A 20,036-nucleotide genomic window follows, 5' to 3' on the forward strand; every position below is an offset into this window, starting at 1 on the left:
TGTAGTAACTTGTGATGATTGGTGCATGATTGCTGATGAGCCTGGTAGTTGTAGAGCCACTTGTAGAACTGGCGTCCTTTGGCAGTAGCTCCTGAGCAATCATGTATTTCATGAGTTCTGCAGTCATGTCTAGCATCTGCAGGCATTATTATAACTCCCGGTGGGGTATCATATCAGACTTTGAGCACTTCAGACAACAAATCAATAATACATGTGTAAAATTCATTTTTCAGTACTAAAATCTTGACTCATTCATGAAGGATTTGTCAGGAAAAGATGCAAAAAAAAAAAAAAAAAAAAAAAATATATATATATATATATATACATATGTGCTTATATAAGTACTGGAAGTACAGTAAATATACCCCAGAAGAGCATATTGGGAACTTGCAGTATTTTTCAAGATAGTATGAATCAAATATACATTTGTAAGACTCGTGTACTAGACATTCACATAGATGGATTGGTATGGCCATGTTTGGATGACCAACCGTGGGAATTCTGGGTGCCACCATATGATTGTCACGTGGACCCGTCCTGTGTGACGTGACCAGCAGGCCGGTAACTAAAAGAACAAGACGCGGCACGTGATACTGTCCTGTGTGACATGGCTCGCTGGCCGGTAACTAAAACAACAAGACAAGGGGAAGGGAAAACAGTTACAATGGTGGGCCCTGCGATAGGGAAAGGGGACGTGGAGCCCTCCTGCACTCCCCTGAGTCAGTGTCCCTTACGCTCCTAACGTTCCCTATGCCGGTTCCGCACCGGGCGCCGATCAGAAACCTGTCGCCCTAGCACACCCTACACCTATCCCTTGCTAGGGAGCTGGGTGGCGCAGGCACTGGCCCCACCGCTGTACTAATACACACTAAGGAAAAACACAAACAGGGAAACACCACTTAGCTTTACTCTGTTGCACTTGCTCCTGGCAACAGAGTCCACCACCAGCATGCAGCTCTCCTCCTGAATCGCTTCCACCAAGCTCTGTCAGAGCTACAAGGAAATTCCAGGGCTAAGACAGTGCTGCAAGGAACGCTCTCCAGCTCCTTCCTCCACCAAGGATGGTTGAAATTAACACTATCACCAACACTGATTGCAACACCTGTGACTCTTTTATAGCAGAGCCACCAATCACACCTGCATTCTAATCATGTGCACTAAACTAAAGAAACTAGAGTGCAATGGCGCTCACCACCACTGGGGCAAACTTAGAACAAACGACACCACAGTGCAATAATCCTAATGGCCACGGGGGCAAAAACCAAACTTAACCACAGCTTAAGAAAAAAAAAAGGTTACCTGTGCTTTTTATCAGTCCTGATCCAGCATGGATCATGACAATGATGCCAACATGAAGCTCGGTATTCTTTAGAAACATGTTTTTTTTAATCCCCTTGCCTTATACAGGTGCATCTCACAAAATTAGAGTAATCTATCTATCACCTAACTAACTACACTCACTGGCCACTTTATTAGGTACACCATGCTAGTAAGGGGTTGGACCCCCTTTTGCCTTCAGAACTGCCTCAATTCTTCATGGCAGAGATTCAACAAGGTGCTGGAAGCATTCCTCAGAGATTTTGGACCATATTGACATGATGGCATCACACAGTTGGCGCAGATTTGTCGGCTGCACATCCCTGATGCGAATCTCCCGTTCCACCACATCCCAAAGATGCTCTATTGGATTGAGATCTGGTGACTGAGGAGGCCATTTGAGTACAGTAAACTCATTGTCATGTTCAAGAAACCAATCTGAGATGATTCGAGCTTTATGACATGGCGCATTATCCTGCTGAAAGTAGCCATCAGATGTTGGGTACATTGTGGTCATAAAGGGATGGACATGGTCAGCAACAATACTCAGGTAGGCTGTGGCGTTGCAACGATGCTCAATTGGTACCAAGGGGCCCAAAGAGTGCCCAGAAAAAATTCCCCACACCATGACACCACCACCACCAGCCTGAACCGTTGATACAAGGCAGGATGGATCCATGCTTTCATGTTGTTTACGCCAAATTCTGACCCTACCATCCGAATGTCGCAGCAGAAATCGAGACTCATCAGACCAGGCAACGTTTTTCCAATCTTCTACTGTCCAATTTCGATGAGCTTGTGCAAATTGTAGCCTCAGTTTCCTGTTCTTAGCTGAGAGGAGTGGTACCCAGTGTGGTCTTCTGCTGCTGTAGCCCATCTGCCTCAAAGTTCGACGCACTGTGCGTTCAGAGATGCTCTTCTGCCTACCTTGGTTGTAACGGGTGGCAATTTGAGTCACTGTTGCCTTTCTATCAGCTCGAACCAGTCTGCCCATTCTCCTCTGACCTCTGGCATCAACATGGCATTTCCGGCCACAGAACTGCCGCTCACTGGATTTTTTTTCTTTTTCGGACCATTCTCTGTAAACCCTAGAGATGGTTGTGCGTGAAAATCCCAGTAGATCAGCAGTTTCTGAAATTCTCAGACCAGCCCTTCTGGCACCAACAATCATGCCACGTTCAAAGGCACTCAAATCACCTTTCTTCCCCATACTGATGCTCGGTTTGAACTGCAGGAGATTGTCTTGACCATGTCTACATGCCTAAATGCACTGAGTTGCCGCCATGTGATTGGCTGATTAGAAATTAAGTCTTAACACACAGTTGGACAGGTGTACCTAATAAAGTGGCCAGTGAGTGTATATTTGTATATAAGATTGTTTTATTAGTAAACTATCTAGAAATGACATAGAATTTTGACCAATTTTATTTACGCTAATGAGTGTGAGCCCTAAGGTTGTTAATACAGGTGCATCTCATAAATTTAGAATATCATCAAAAAGTTAATTTATTTCAGTTCTTCAATACAAAAAGTGAAACTCATATTATATAGGGTCATTACAAACATTTCAGTAGGCCAACATTTCGGATTTTAAAATCATTTTTTCAGCTGGTGTTATAAAGTATTCTAATTTACTGAGATAATGACTTTTGAGTTTTCATTGGCTGTAAGCCATAATCATCAACATTAACAGAAATAAACACGAGAAATAGATCACTCTGTGTGTAATGACTCTATATAATATTGTATATGAGTTTCACTTTTTGTATTGAAGAACTGAAATAAATTAACTTTTTGATGATTTTCTAAATTTATGAGATGCACCTGTATATTAACAACCTTAGGGCTCACACTCATTAGCGTAAATAAAATTGGTCAAAATTCTATCATTTCAAGCTAGTTTACTAATAAAACAATCTTATATACAGAGATAGTTAGGTGATAGATGTCATTGAGATATATAATGAATGTTTTGAATGTGTAGCTTATTGTACATGTATTTAGCTAATAATTAAATAAATTAAAGAAAACAATGGCGTGTGGTCCCCCATATTTTTCGTAACTAGCTTAGGGAAAGCCGACAGCTGGGGGCTGATGCTTATAGTCTGGGACGGGAGTAATATACATGGAGATTCCCAGTCTATTAATATCAGCTCACAGCTGCCAGGTTAGCCTTGACTGGTTTTTAAAAAGGGGTGACCCCCTCCTCAAAAAAATAGGGTCCTCTCTATTATTAACCAGCAAAGGCTAATGAGACAGCTGCGGGCTGATATTAATAGCCTACGAAGAGGCCATGGATATTGGTCTCATCCCAGACTAAGAACATTAGCCCTCAGCCACCCCAGAATTGGCGCATCCATTAGATGTGCCAATTTTAGCGCTTAGCATCCAGTCTTCCCTCTTGCCCTGTTGCATTGGCAAGTAGGGTAATAGTAGTGTGGTTTATGTTAGCTTTGTAATTTCATCTGACATGAAGCTCAGGGGTTAGTAATGAAGAGGTGTCTATAACACCCCCATTACTAACACCATAGTTAAATGCAATAAAGACAAACACAAGAGTAAAGTCCTTTATTTGAAATTAAAGCTCTTCTTGAGTTTTTCGCATGGCTTCACTGCAGACATCACTGAACCCCAGCAAACTTCACAGTAGGCATCACTGAGCCACCACTATGCTTCATTGCAAGCATCATAGAGCCACTGACATGCTTGACAGTAGGCATCACTGAGGCACCGCCATGCTTGACTGTTGACATCACTGAGCCACCACCGTGCTTAACTGTAGACTTCACTGAGCCATCACTGTGCTTAACTGTAGGCATTGCCAAGGTCCCGCCATGCTTCACTGTAAATATCGCTGTGTTCCCCCATGCTTCACTGTAAGCATCACTTACCCCCACCGTGCTTCACTGTAGATATCATTAAGCCCCTGCCATGCTTCAGTATAGGCATCACAGAGCTACCACTTATGTTATGAATGGGTCACCGAGGAGGAGAGCAGGCCCAGGCTAAGCCACAGAAAACCAGAGAGGTTGGTAACTAAGCGGATTGCAGAACCCTGATCCTATCCACACAACTAGCAGTAGCCATGGAGCGTACCTACGATGATCCTACTGTAGATGCCTCGGCACAGCCGGAGAGCTAACTAAGCCTAAAGCAAGAAAGGGGAAATCTAAACTGCCCCAAAGCAGACCTCAAAGGAATAGATAGCCCCCAAACATATATTGTCGGTGAGACAAGATGAAAACAAACGTAGGCAGGAAAATAGACTGAGCAAATGATGGGGCCCACATTGACTAGACAGGATAGGAAAGGAAAGACACTGTCTGCAATCATGCAAAAAACCCTGCAAAAAGTCCAACACGTCTGATGCACAAAAACACTGAAGTCGCATGACTTCGCCCCCTACTATATCAGCACTCTGGTATATTCTGAAAGCAGAGCAAAAAGAGACCAATCTAACAGGGGACAAAACAAACTGGCACAAGCAGTAATGTTATGATTGAGTCACCGTAGGAGGCAAAAACAGAAATGCTAGCTAAGTCCAGAAAACCAGAGAAGTTGGCAGCTATCGGATTGCAGACCCCTGAACCTATCAACACAACTAGCAGTAGCCATGGGGGGTTCCTACGATGCCCTAGACCCCTCGATCACAGCCGGAGAAATAGCTAGGCCTAAAGAAAGAAAGGGGAAAACTAAACTGCCCCAGAGCAGACCCCAAAGCAATAGGCAGCCCCCAACATATAATGAGGGTGAAGCAAGATGAAAACACTAACGCAGGCAGAAAGATAGACTGAGCAAAGACAGGGCCCAGTCTAGCTAGATAGAAAAGGACAGGAAGGCTGCTGTCTGCAATCCGTGAAAAACCCTATGAAAATAAGAGCCAACAGACTGACAGTGAAAAAGGCCCTGAAGACGCTAGGCTTCAAAAAGCTATGTCAGTACTCAGGAATATTCTGAAGACAGAGCTACAGGCAAAAGGAGATTCAGCTCACCCCAGCAGGGAATGGCAGAATCCAGAAAAGCAAGGAAAACAAAAACAAAACACTAATGCAAACAGGCAAAGCAGAAAAACTTAGCTTAGAGGAGCAGGAATCAGACTGGTGTCCTAGAAGTCCACAGAGAAATCACCCGCAGGGCAGAAGGGTGTCGGCAGCCTTATATCCAGTCCGTGACTCCACTCAGCCAGTCATCCTCATCAGGTTCAGGTGCCTGATAATCAGGCTCATTACCTTCCTTCACCAGAATAGGGAGTTCACCAGACCTCAGTGACGAAGGGGAAAATGAACTCACAACACAGTAACATATGGGGCGGTGATTCAGCACAGCCCCGGACGGAGCTGGCTAACCAGCAGAAAACAGACATAGACAAAACCATATCTAATGCAAACAGAAAAACAAATGAACCACTTAGCTGAACATGCAGGGACAGAGCTGGAGACATCAGACCTCAGGAGGCACAGGAAGAAAATCACCAGCAGGGATAGAGGGAGTCGGCTGTCTTAAATCCCAATCTGAAACCCCAGGTCTCCAATCATCATCCTCATTATCAGGTGGTAAGCCTCTGTCAATCAGATCAGCTCATTACCTCCAGTAACCACCAGAGGGAGCCCAGAAAGAGAACTCGCAACCCCTCTGTCAATCAGACCAGCTCCACTACCTTCAGTAATAACCAGAGGGAGGCCAGAAAGCGAATTCACAACATACTTAACTGTAGGCATCACTTAAGCTACTGCTTAACTGTAGACATCACTGAGCCATCACTTTGCTTGACTGTAGGCATCAACAAGCCCTAGCCATGCTTCACTGTAGTCATCACCGAGCCACTGCCGTGCTTCACTGTAGATATTGCTGAGCCCCTTCCATGCTTCACTGTAGGCACCACTGAGTCACTGCCATGCTTCACTGTAGGCATTACTGTGCCACCACCATGCTTCACTGTAGGCATTGCCAAGCCTCCATCATGATTCACTGAAGATAGTAGTGATGCCTGAATACATGTGGGGATTGCCTGTTTGCTAGGAAATCCCCACATGAATTCAGGTTGTCTAGCAGCCGCAAATCATACAGCTGCGGCAATACAAACTAAATCTCCGAGCACACCCAAAATACTCGGAGAACACCCAAGCATGCTCAGAAAACCCAAGTAATGAGCATACTCGCTCATCACTAATCATTAGGCCACCACGCTTCAATGTAGTCATCACCAATGGATTGAATGATTACTTGTACACAGTATTACATTATTTCATCACTACATAGCATATGATATTATTTTGGCACTATCTAGTGTGATTACTTGTGTATTGTATTATTACATTGTTTGACACTATATGGTTTGGTTTGTTACACACGGCAATTTTCCATTATGTTGGCACTCTAACCTCCACCGCCTGATTGACAATCCTGTTCTCTCTCAGGTCATGCACAAATCTCTACAAAGACTCAATGTGGAATTGATGCATGTGGAGGAGTTTGTGGAGCACCTAACCTTCCTTGGACAGATATCTTCTGAGCTGCCATCCCTGGAGCGACAATACAACACTGTGATCCAGCTGTACTCCATCGCAAAAGACTATGGCATCCGTATTCCCTCAGAGGAAACTGCTCTCTATCAAAGTCTCATTCCCAGCTTCCAGCAGCTGAAATCAGCGGTTCTTTTCTGCGAAGCTAAAAAGGATGAAGACATTGTTAAGTTCAGTGGGGATTTGGACAAGTACATCTCAAACCTGCACTTTCAATTAATGGAGTTCAAGATCAAAGTAGGTTTCCCGACTTACTCTCGCGTTCCTGTGCCTTCTCGCTGCTCAGCGTGGTTCTAGTTTTGCATGTGAGCTCTTTTTGGAAATCACAGGCTTCGTTTTAAGCAGATTATAGCTGGAAAGTGTAGGAAAGTGTAAGTAGGATTATTAAGTTTAGCAAGCCGATGTCGAGCAAATGCAAGAAGCTGCTGCCAAAGTTATCAGGTTTAGGGAAAGTCAAATTGGAGAATTGGACCTATATTTGGCGGTCTCCCTAAATCAGTGTTCTACAGCCTATAGCTCTCCACCTGTCATTGTGGCTCTCAAGAATATAATGGTAGTTATAGCCTTGTTCTTATGGAGAGCCATTAGTTTGAATCCAGGAATCTAAATAAAACTTAAAGACAACCTGTCACTTGCCATAAATGTTTTTTTTTTCCACAAGAATACTGCTGTTCTCCTGAATCCGTGGTCGTTTTTCATTTGTTTCTGCGCCTTTCTGTTCCTGAGATATAGCCTCCTCTACCCTGTACATAAATGTAGTCCTTTAAGCCAAAGGGGTGTGGTCCTCAAGAACACGCCCACAGAGAATAGTTGAAGACCACGCCCACTTAGCGTAAAAAACACTAGATTAGTGTACAGGGAAGAGGAGGCCGTATCTCAGGAATAGAGAAGGTAATGAACAAAAGAAAAACAGTGCTGCATTCAGGAAAACATTTACATTTACACCAGGTACGAAAATTACATATTTATGGCAAGTGATATGTTCTCTTTAACCCCTTCCCGACCTGTGACACAGCGTATACGTCATGAAAGTCGGTGCCAATCCGACCCATGACGCATACCCTGTGTCATGACTTCAAAGCCCCCCTGCGGGTCGGGTGACTGGGGTCAATGAAAGGTCACCTGACCCGCAGATACAGGGGGCTTTGTAATTCACCACAGGGGGCGTGGCTTTGCCCCCACGTGGCTACGATCGCTCTGATTGGCTGTTAAAAGTGAAACAGCCTATCAGAGCGATAGTAATATTTCATCAATGAAAATTGATGAAATATTACAATCTAGCCATTGCCGATTCTGCAGTAGCATCGGACATGGCTGGTGACACCGATCCGACCCCCCCCACCGGCGATAGCCCCCCCGCCACTGAATGACAGCGGCGATCTACCGCCGCTGTGATCATCTCATCATCTGCCCCCCCTCCCCTTCGCTCCCCACCAGCTTCCGATCCCCCCCTCACCCCCCGGTACCTTCTGAGTCCCCCTGTCGCTCCCGGTGTCCCGCGGGTCCGGATCATGGGCACCGCCATCTTGGAAAATGGCGGGCGCATGCGCAGTGCGCCCGGCCGAATCTGCCGGCTGCAGATTCCATTCTTTCATTTTGATCACTCTCACAGTGATCAAAATGAAATAAAAAGTAAATAAACCCCCCCGATTATCACCCCCATAGGTAGGCACAACTAATAAAATAAAAAAAATATTTTTATTTTTATTTTTCCAGTAGTGTTAGGGTTAGAATTGGAATTAGGGTTAGGGTTAGGGTTGGAATTAGAGTTAGGGTTGCAATTAGGGTTAAAATTAGGGTTAGGGTTGGAATTAGGGTTAATATTAGGGTTAGGGGTGTGTTAGGGTTAGGGTTGGGATTAGGGTTAGGCTTGTGGTTAGGGTTGGAATTAGGGTTAGGGGTGTGTTGGGGTTAGGGTTGTGGTTAGGGGTGTTTTGGGGTTAGGGTTGGAGATAGAATTGAGGGGTTTCCACTGTTTAGGCACATCAGGGGGTCCCCAAACGTGACATGGTGCCACCATTGATTCCAGCCAATTTTGCGTTCAAAAAGTCAAACGGTGCTCCCTCCCTTCCAAGCCCCGACATGTGCCCAAACAGTGGTTTACCCCAACATATGGGGTAACAGCATACTCAGGAAAAATTGCACAACAACTTTTGGGGACTAATTTCTCCTGTTAGCCTTGGGAAAATAAAAAGTTAGGGGCTAAAAAATTATTTCTGTGGGAAAAAAATGATTTTTTCATTTTCACGTCTCAGCATTATAAACTTCTGTGAAGCATTTGGGGGTTCAAAGTGCTCACAACACATCTAGATAAGTTCCTTGGAAGGTCTAGTTTCCAAAATGGTGTCACTTGTGGGGGGTTTCCACTGTTTAGGCACATCAGGGGCTCTGCAAACGTAACAACGACCGCAGACTATTCCATCAAAGTCTGCATTTCAAAACTTCACTATTTCCATTCTGAGCCCTGCCGTGTGCCCAAACAATGGTTCCCCCCCACATATGGGGTACCAGCATACTCAGGACAAACTGGACAACAACTTTTGGGGTCCAATTTCTCCTGTTACCCTTGGGAAAATAAAAAATTGCGAGCTAAAAAATCATGTTTTGAGGAAAAAAAATGATTTTTTATTTTCATGGCTCTGTGTTATAATCTTCTGTGAAGCACTTGGGGGTTCAAGGTGCTCACCACACATCTAGGCAAGTTCCTTATGGGGTATAGTTTCCAAAATGGGGTCACTTGTGGGGGAGTTTCCAGAGTTTAGGTACATCAAGGGCTCTGCAAATGTAACATGATGCCCGCAGACCATTCCATCAAAGTCAGCATTTCAAAATGTCACTACTTCCCTTCCGAGCCCTGACGTGTACCCATACAGTGGTCATCCCCCACATATGGGGTATCAACGTACTCAGGACAAACTGGACAACAACTTTTGGGGTCCAATTTATTCTGTTACCCTTGCGAAAAAAAAATGGCAGGCTAATATCATTTTTTTTGGAGGAAAAAAATGATTTTTTATTTTCACGGCTCTGCATTATAAACTTCTGTGAAGCACTTGGGGGTTCAATGTGCTCACCATACATCTAGATAAGTTCCTTGGGAGGTCTAGTTTCCAAAATGAGGTCACTTGTGGGGGGTTTGTACAGTTTAGGCACACAGGGGCTCTGCAAATGTAACATGACGCCCGCAGACCATGCCATCAACGTCAGCATTTCAAAATGTCACTACTTCCCTTCTGAGCCCCGACGTGTGTCCAAACACTGGTTCCCCCCCACATATGGGGTACCAGCGTACTCAGGACAAACTGTACAACAACTTTTGGGGTCTAATTTATCCTGGTACCCTTGTGAAAATAAAAAATTGCGGACTAAAAAATATTTTTTTTATGAAAAAAAATATTTTTTATTTTCACGGCTCTGCGTTATAAACTTCTGTGAAGCACCTAGGGGTTCAAAGTGCTCACTATGTATCTAGATAAGTTCCTTAGGGGGTCTAGTTTCCAAAATGGGGTCATTTGTGGGGGAGCTCCAAAGTTTAGGCACACAGGGGCTCTCCAAACACGACATGGTGTCCGCTAACGATTGGAGCTAATTTTTATTTCAAAAAGTCAAATGGCGCTCCTTCCCTTCTGAGCCCTGCCGTGCGCCCAAACAGTGGTTACCCCTCACATATGGGGTACCAGCGTACTCGGGACAAACTGGACAACAACTTTTGTGGTCCAATTTCTCCTGTTAGCCATGTGAAAATAAAAAATAGCGTGCAAAAAAATCATTTTTGAGGAAAAAAAATTATTTTTTATTTTCACTGCTCTATGTTATAAACTTTTGTGAAGCACTTGGGGGTTCAAAGTGCTCACTACACATCTAGATAAGTTCCTTAAGGGGTCTAGTTTCCAAAATGGGGTCACTTGTGGGTGGTTGTTACTGTTTAGGCACACAGGGGCTCTCCAAACGCGACATGGTGTCCGATAACGATTGGAGCTAATTTTTCATTCAAAAAGTTAAATGGCGCTCCTTCCCTTCCGGGCCCTGTCGTGCGCCCAAACAGTGGTTTATGACCACACATGAGGTATCGGTGTACTCAGGAGAAATTGCCCAACAAATTTTAGGATCCATTTTATCCTGTTGCCCATGTGAAAATGAAAAAACTGAGGATAAAATATAATTTTTGTAAAAAAAAAAGTACTTTTTTTTTTTACAGATCAATTTGTGAAGCACCTGGGGGTTCAAAGTGATCACTATGCATCTAGATAAGTTCCTTGGGGGGTCTAGTTTCCAAAATGGGGTCACTTGTGGGGAAGCTCCAGTGTTTAGGCACATAGCGACTCTCCAAACGCGACATGGCAAGCGTTAAATATTCCAGCATATTTTCCATTCGAAAAGTCAAATGGTGCTCCTTCCATTCTGAGCTCTGCCGTGCGCCCAAACAGTGGTTTATGACCACATATGAGGTATCGGTACACTCAGGAGAAATTGCCCAACAAATTTTAGGATCCATTTTATCCTGATGCCCATGTGAAAATGAAAAAAAAGATGCTAAAAGAAAATTTGTGTTGGAAAAATTAAAATGTCCATTTTTTCCTTCCATGTTGCTTTAGTTCCTGTGAAGCACCTGAAGGGTTAATAATCTTCTAGAATGTAGTTTTGAGTAGCTTGAGGGGTGCAGTTTTTAGAATGGTGTCACTTTTGGGTATTTTCTGCCATATAGACCCCTCAAAGTGACTTCAAATGTGAGGTGGTCCCTAAAAAAAAATGGTTTTGTAAATTTTGTTGTAAAAATGAGAAATCGCTGGTCAACTTTTAACCCTTATAACTTCCTAACAAAAAAAAAAAATTGTTTCCAAAATTGTGCTGATGTAAAGTAGACATGTGGGAAATGTTATTTAGTAACTATTTTGTGTCGAAAAACAGCACTGAGTGGATTGAATACCCACAAATTCTCACAATATAGGATAGCAAATCAGCAATAGAGAAATATCATAAAACATAACCTTTAAAGAATATAATAAAAGCTACCAAAGACTATAGTGCAGATAAAAACACACTGAATCAAGTGCCACAGACTATAACAGAGAGTGTCTGTATAAATCTCAACAACAGATCACCCACAGTATATACATGTGACTATTCCAAGTCCAAAAGTTTGAAAAGATTGGACTAAAAAGTACTTGGTCTACATCAATGTGAATAAAGACCAAGTTCAAACCATGAACGGTTTCCTTATCAGAGGAATAAACAAGAAAAACCTCTGCCCTGTTCAGGTTATCAAGGAATATGCCTATTCATGCACATAGAGAAGACATCAAAATAAAGAATCCATGAACATTATGAGAAAAGGAAAGCTCTCACCACATGCAGCTGGAGGATGTCCAAAGTCAGATGTCCCATCAGAGTCATGTCAGGTCAGGAAAAAAGGCATTCGCCCTATTCAAGCCCTAAAGGAGCTAATAATTCTGACACCCATGACTCCCGCCCTAACAAGGGCAGTCCACATCTAACCCTCACAATAATAGCCCTACAAAATCCCTGTGCTCCCGACGCGTTTCGTCACTTGTTGACTCTTCAGGGGACCTACTAGCACATATTGGGCAGTGGCTTTATTAGTAATGTTACAGGACAAGAGTTTCAAATTAGAGAGTTCATCAACTGTAGCAGTAAGGGAGTGATTTACAAGGCCACTTGCCTGTGTGGTAAGGAATATGTGGGCAAAACCATAAGGGAGTTTAAACGAAGGGTGGGGGAACACAATGGAGACATCACCCACAAGAGAGATACCCCCATTTCACGCCACATCAATCAGTGTCAAGGAGGGAATATTAATTCCATCCAATTTCTGGGGATTGAAAGGGTAAAAAAACCACCAAGAGGTGGTAATTGGGATCGTACCATTTTACAAAAGGAGACTAAATGGATATTTTGTCTGAGTACTATGACCCCAGGAGGGCTTAATGACCAACTCAATTATAGCTGCTATATTTAGGGTGTTCATATGTGTGTGAGCCTTATGTGATTTTATTTCCTTTGTATATACTGTAAAATACCCATATTTTTTGTCTGCTACCATATTATTCCTAGTTTGAGCATTTGATTTATTTCTCCCACTTTTGTTTTGTTCATTATATGGATCTCTGCCCATTTATTCATTCTGGGAATGTCGCAGCAGATTGACGTTTCTAGAGGGAGACACTTTTGTTGCGCTCTTCTTATTATATTCCCATGTTTTGTTTTGGCCTCCTGGTACTATCTGTCACAATTGGTGTTGTGGGGGGAGGCTTTTTAGAGCTGCACGGCCTGTCTGACCGTTCATGAATATCGGCACACAGATTGATTAGTGCGCGCATGACCGGAAGTATGGGGGCCATATTGTCTTCTGGCTGTATTGGCAACCGGAAGCATAGCAGCTTTTGCCGCGCGGCTTATTTGGCCAGTCTGATTGGTAACGCACTGATAGTTTATGAGTGCGCAGGACCGGAAGTGTGGCGGCCATTTTTCTTTTGGGCACTGTGATAAACCGGAAATATGGCGGCTCCTGCCGCGCGGCGCGCGCTGACATACACTCTAGCCTTGAACTGAAAGAATTGGGCGTTATTATCAATTCACTTACCACGTGTTTGCGTTCCATTATGGCTAATGGCGGACGGCATGCGTTCCAAGAAACCTCAGGTGGGTGTTATTATTTTGATTGGTAGTTTATTTTAGTGCCCTTTCAACCAGTCTGCCTCACTCCATTGTCATCTTAGGAGGCAGCCTGTATACCTTGTTATGATGCCCAATATGTGCTAGTAGGTCCCCTGAAGAGTCAACAAGTGACGAAACGCGTCGGGAGCACAGGGATTTTGTAGGGCTATTATTGTGAGGGTTAGATGTGGACTGCCCTTGTTAGGGCGGGAGTCATGGGTGTCAGAATTATTAGCTCCTTTAGGGCTTGAATAGGGCGAATGCCTTTTTTCCTGACCTGACATGACTCTGATGGGACATCCTCCATCTGCATGTGGTGAGATCTTTCCTTTTCTCATAATGTTCATGGATTCTTTATTTTGATGTCTTCTCTATGTGCATGAATAGGCATATTCCTTGATAACCTGAACAGGGCAGAGGTTTTTCTTGTTTATTCCTCTGATAAGGAAACCGTTCATGGTTTGAACTTGGTCTTTATTCACATTGATTTAGACCAAGTATTTTTTTAAGTCCAATCCTTTCAAATTTTTGGACTTGGAATAGTCACATGTATATACTGTGGGTGATCTGTTGTTGAGATTTATACAGACACTCTCTGTTATAGTCTGTGGCATTTGATTCAGTGTGTTTTTATCTGCACTATAGTCTTTGGTAGCTTTAATTATATTCATTAAAGGTTATGTTTTATGATTTTTCTCTATTGCTGATTTGCTAACTATTTTGTGTCACATAACTCTCTGGTTTAACAGAATAAAAATTCAAAATTTGAAAATTGCGAAATTTTCAACATTTTCGCCAAATTTCTGATTTTTTCACAAATAAACGCAAAAATTATCGACCTGAATTTACCACTAACATGAAGCCCAATATGTCACGAAAAAACAATCTCAGAATCGCTAGGATGCGTTGAAGCGTTCCAGAGTTATTACCTCATAAAGGGACACTGGTCAGAATTACAAAAAATGGCCTGGTCATTAAGGTCAAAATAGGCTGGGTCATGAAGGGGTTAAAATGTATGTCCACCGTTGGCTCTAAAATTCTGTGCTGATTTATTAAGTGAATGAAAGCTTGAAGTAAGTCAAAGGTTAAAGCTCTGATTTTGTAATACATAGTTCCAAACCCAATACACCACTGTAGATTTCACAATTAAATTTTGGCAGGCGGTAGCCGACACTAGTGGGAGCTCACTGTATAGAGAGGTTTATAGCTGCCATTGAGCTCAATGACAAATTTATCTTCCGTGAGCTCCCCCTGGTGGTGGCTCATAGAAGAGATTTGTAACTCTCCAACAGAGTGATAGAGAACTGACTTCTGTAAAGATGTATTAGCACCACAGACCCATGTATCTAAAGACAACGCATACTATTTCAGGGGATGATAATTATTTCTCCCTCACACTCTCAGCTCTCTGCAGGGGTGAGTAGTTTGTGGTTATGTTGCCAGAACTGAAGCCGTCTGCAAGCTTGGTAGTCTTTCAAGTCTGTGGTCTTGGATGTCTGGGGCGTCTGTCCCAAATTACTGACGTCCCATCCTAATACAGCTATATAAAAAAAATACTATAACTTGTGGGTGCGGACCCCATTGGGTGCAGACCACCCATGATGCATTCAGCAAGCCAGATTAACTGTGACCAATGCGGATGATGTCCCCTATGTTCCACTATGGAGCATGGCTTCATCTTGTCACGGGAAATTTCATCCATATTAATCACAGTAGAAGGAGTAGGATTATTCGGGTTGGCAGAAGGCACCAAAGACAGTCTTTGCATGCGTACAGAACCGCAAGCAAAAGGGTGCCAGCAGTTTAGCACTGGGAACCCAGTTGACAGGTTCTCACTCATATATTCCTAGGTGAAGAACCCGATACTTCTAGAGACCGACACATTTCCACTGGAAGCCATTGAAGTCATCATCAGCCTTTTGGAAGAATTTGAGATCATCGCCAACAAGGCTCGATGTTACTCCAGCTACCAGGAACGGTTTGGAAGCTCCATGACCCAAATGAAGGCCAGGTTAGTAGACATCCTAATATTACAGAAGAACTCTGGAAACGCCATCACCACCCAAATGCTCAACGCCGAGCTCTCTGAGACTGAATGTGACCTGAGCTTGAGGAAGCTTCTTTGGGAGGCCAAGGAGGAATGGGGGAGATTGTCCACGGAGTGGAGGCAAACCTCATTTGAGAACCTCAATGTGGATTTCATTCAGCGAGATGTCAATCGATTCAGCCATACCTTGTTTATGCTTGAGAAAGGTAAGGAACGTGATGTGACCAGAGCTCATAATGAAAAAAGAATATTCTGACCCCCTCATCCTGATTTTTTTTCCCTTCCTGTTTTTGTTTGAAAAATTTAGGATTACCACCAAATGATGTTGTGACGGGTCTGAAACAATCCATTACAGATTTTAAGCAGAGTTTACCCATTGTGGTGGCTTTACGAAATCCCTGTCTTCAAGGCAGGCATTGGGACACTATACACTTCACAATTGGCCGTATGATAACCAAAGATAAGAACTTCACCTTGGGAAATCTTCTGGAACTTAGGGTAAATATTGTGGATTTATCAATCCTGTATAAAATGCACCTGAATTAAAGGGGTGGTCCAATCTCGTCAATGGGATATGCCATAAATGCCTGTTAGGCACACCTTTTACCTCAGGGATCCACACCTATCTATTAAACAACATGTATGTAAGTACCTGGATAAGAATGAAGTGATTAACCAGAGTCAGCATGGGTTTGTAACTAATAAGTCATGTCAGACTAACTTAATTTCCTTCTATGACAGAATCACTGACTGTGTGGATCAGGGAAATGCTGTAGATATAGTATATCTTGACTTCAGCAAAGCATTTGACAAAGTATCTCACACAATCCTTATTGAAAAAATGACTAAGTATGGAATGGACAAGGCAACTGTTAGGTGGATTCATAACTGGCTTAGAGTTGTCATAAATGGCTGCACATCCAATTGGAAGAATGTCTCAAGTGGGGTACCACAGGGCTCTGTCCTGGGCCCTGTTTTGTTCAGCATCTTTATCAACGATTTAGATGAAGGAATTGAGGGTAAACTGATTAAATTTGCTGATGACACAAAGCTAGGAGGGATAGCTAATACTAGAGAAGAGATAGAGAGGATCCAATAAGATATAAATAAACTGGAGCAGTGGGCAGCAACTAACAGAATGGCTTTTAACAGGGAAAAATGCAAAGTACTACATTTAAGCAATAAAAATGAAAAAAGCATATACAGAATGGGAGTAATAGGGCTAAGCAACAGCACATGTGAAAAAGACTTGGGTATACTAATAGATCACAGACTGAATATGAGTCAACAGTGTGATGCAGCAGCAAAAAAGGCAAATGCAATTCTAGGATGTATTAACAGAAGCATACAGTCTAGATCACATGAAGTCATTATTTCCCTCTACTCCTCTTTGGTCAGACCTCATCTGGAATATTGTGTCCAGTTTTGTGCGCTACATTTTAAAAAAGACATCAACAAACTGGAGCAAGTTCAGAAAAGAGCGACCAGAATGGTGACCGGTCTGCAAACCCTGTCTTATGAGGAAAGGTTGCAGGATTTGGGAATGTTTAGCTTGCAAAAGAGAAGACTGAGAGGAGACTTAATAGCTGTCTACAAATATCTAAAGGGCTGTCACATTGAAGAAGGATCATCTTTATTCTCATTTGCACAAGGAAAGACTAGAAGCAATGGGATGAAACTGAATGGGAGGAGACACAGATTTGATATTAGAAAAAACTTTTTGACAGTTAGAGTGATCAATGAGTGGAACAGGCTACCACAAGAGTTGGTGAGTTCTCCTTCAATGGAAGTCTTCAAACAGAGGCTGGCCAGACATCTGTCTGGGATGATTTAGCGAATCCTGCTTTGAGCAGGGGGTTGGACCAGATGGCCCAGGAGGTCCCTTCCAACTCTACGATTCTATGATTCTATGAAGAATGGCCATCTCCCTCAACATCGGGCATGTAGAGATGGACGCACATCCACTGTTCTGTTCATTCACTTGTATATAAATTGAAAAACTTGAACATCTCAGAAGCAAGACTCCTCCTGGTGTTGTGTAAGAGCTGTGCTGTGTCCTGAGCCATTTGGATGTTTTCTCCCTGCTACTCCTCTTTATTCCCACTGTTTTATTAAAGACCTAAAGGGAAACTGCAGCTACATCCCCCCTCCTCCCTCCTTTCGTGTCTACTATTTCATTTTTCATGCTAAACTGTATTTTTTGTCTTAAGGATTCTGAACATTTAAAGAGAGGATGTTAAATAATGTCAAACAAATATGGTAATGATGTGAGGAATATAACTATGAGATGTTACAGAATGTCTCGCCTGGATAAGTGGATTCTCAATGCCCCTGATCTGGAAGAACAGTTTTTGATCAGTATGGACAGAGGGGCTGGAGCATCTAAATGGAGGAGTGGGCTGTAGTGCAGATGCTGAGTTGATGTAGCAAAGCTCAAACAGAAATAACGGGTATTTTGGAGTTGTAGCCACAGTGACTGATGAAGTAGATCGGGATCAGACTAGGCTGACTTGTTACAATGCAAAGCAAAGAAGTATAGTTAGTCCATTAATGGGCTAGAGTTGACCCAGTGATGTGGCAGAGTTGACCCAGTGATGTGACAGAGTTGACCCAGTGATGTGGCAGGGTTGGCCCAGTGATGTGGCAGAGTTGGCCCAGTGAGGTGGCAGAGTTGGCCCAGTGATGTGGCAGGGTTGGCCCAGTGATGTGGCAGGGTTGGCCCAGTGATATGGCAGGGTTGGCCCAGCGATGTTGCAGTGTTGGCCTGGCGATGTGGCAGGATTGGCCCAGCGATGTGGCAGGGTTGGTCCAGCGATGTGGCAGGGTTGGCCCAGCAATGTGGCAGGGTTGGCCCAGCGATGTGGCAGGGTTGGCCCAGCTGTGTGGCAGGGTTGGCTCAGCGATGTGGCAGGGTTGGCCCAGCGGTGTGGCACGGTTGGCCCATCGGTGTGGCAGGGTTGGCCCAACGATGTGGCAGGATTGGCCCAGCGATGTGGCAGGGTTGGTCCAGCGATGTGGCAGGGTTGGCCCAGCGATGTGGCAGGGTTGGCCCAGCTGTGTGGCAGGGTTGGCTCAGCGATGTGGCAGGGTTGGCCCAGCGGTGTGGCACGGTTGGCCCATCGGTGTGGCAGGGTTGGCCCAACGATGTGGCAGGGTTGGCCCAGTGATTTGGCCGGGTTGGCCCAGCGATGTTGCACAGTTGGCCCAGTGATGTGGCAGAGTGGCCTAACAACATATTAAAGTTGACACCTGTATTGCCAACTGTTTAGCAATAAGGTTCGGATACGGCTTTAAAGAAGGCACCACTTGGATATGACACAATTTTATTATACAATGATCAATCAAAATGGCAAAAACACCAAATCAATGGAATCAATCTTTATATATACCTAATCATTATGTGTACACAATCATACTATCTAATCAAACTATTCCTTTAATTTTATACCTTGTAATAAAATTGCGTTATATCGCAAGTAGTAGCCTTCTTTAAAGCTGTATCCGAACCTTAGTGTTAAAAAACTTGGCAATACAACACCACAATGTGGAAGTAAGGCATCGGAGTGAGTTTGTTGCTGTGTAGCAGAGTTAGCACAATGATTTAGAACTGACGCAGCAGAGTGAAGTAGAAACAGGGATGTGTGGCGCCCCTGAGGCTTCAGTCGCCACAGAGGTACTGCACCTTCTCCTAAGGTGTGGTACCCCAACATCCAGGTAGGGTGGGAACTCCCTTTCACATTCCAACACCTGCACCCCACACACAGGATAGTTCAGCAGGGACCCATCAATGCTTTATGCTGGAAAGGTCATAGGGTGCCTTTTGTGGTCCCTGGCTTCGTAACACGGGAGGTGCTGGGGAGGCGGGTGGAGTTAGCTATAAAAGAGAGGGAAGGTGTAGGATTTCAAGTCAGTCAGATGGGGAGTCTGAGAGAGGAAGCCACTCGGTGAGGAGTGGGGATCCCTGGAAGAAGGGATGGAGGAAGGAGTGCTGCAGCTGCCTCAGTGACCTGAGCCAGCTGGCACGGGAAAGGAACAGAAGGAAGGAGACATAGACTGGAGACTACAGATTCCATAAGAGAGAGAGAACAGATCGGAACGAAGGAGACTAGAAGGACGGTGGGAAGCAGGTTGAGAAAGAGAACCCTTCCAGTCCAGAACGCAAAGGCCGGGGCCCGGTCCCCGAGGATGATTGGATCTTTATGTCCGGCAACAGACACCGGAGGAGTAGTGAGCCACTAACGCCTTACTCCCATCATAGACTTGGGACACAACAGCAACTGAATAGAGAGCCGGGACGCAGAGTGGAGTCCCCGAAGCAGGCTACAGCTGTCTGTCATACAAGTAAAGACTAGGAACACCTAGAGAGAGGCATTCCAGGGTAACTAAGTACTGGAGTGCTTCGCACCTAAAGGCGCATTGGAGGAGTCGTTCAGTAAGGTACATATTGGCGGAGTGTGGAGGGGAGAATCCTATCC

At 44.0% G+C, this 20,036-nt stretch overlaps 1 protein-coding gene across 1 annotated transcript in view; it reads left to right on the top strand.

The window, feature by feature from the left end:
- Positions 1–20,036, top strand: part of DNAH14 (dynein axonemal heavy chain 14) — a 183,871-nt gene that overhangs the window by 31,368 nt on the left and 132,467 nt on the right. The window contains exons 13-15 of the mRNA XM_073556432.1: positions 6,735–7,076; positions 15,365–15,767; positions 15,869–16,059. Of these exons, the coding sequence (XP_073412533.1) occupies positions 6,735–7,076; positions 15,365–15,767; positions 15,869–16,059 (936 nt within the window). The remainder of the gene's footprint in view (positions 1–6,734; positions 7,077–15,364; positions 15,768–15,868; positions 16,060–20,036) is intronic.

This window comes from Dendrobates tinctorius, unplaced genomic scaffold (genome assembly GCF_039654945.1).
Source record: "Dendrobates tinctorius isolate UK_male_01 unplaced genomic scaffold, ASM3965494v1 ptg000232l, whole genome shotgun sequence".
In the NCBI taxonomy this organism is placed as follows: Eukaryota; Metazoa; Chordata; class Amphibia; order Anura; family Dendrobatidae; genus Dendrobates; species Dendrobates tinctorius.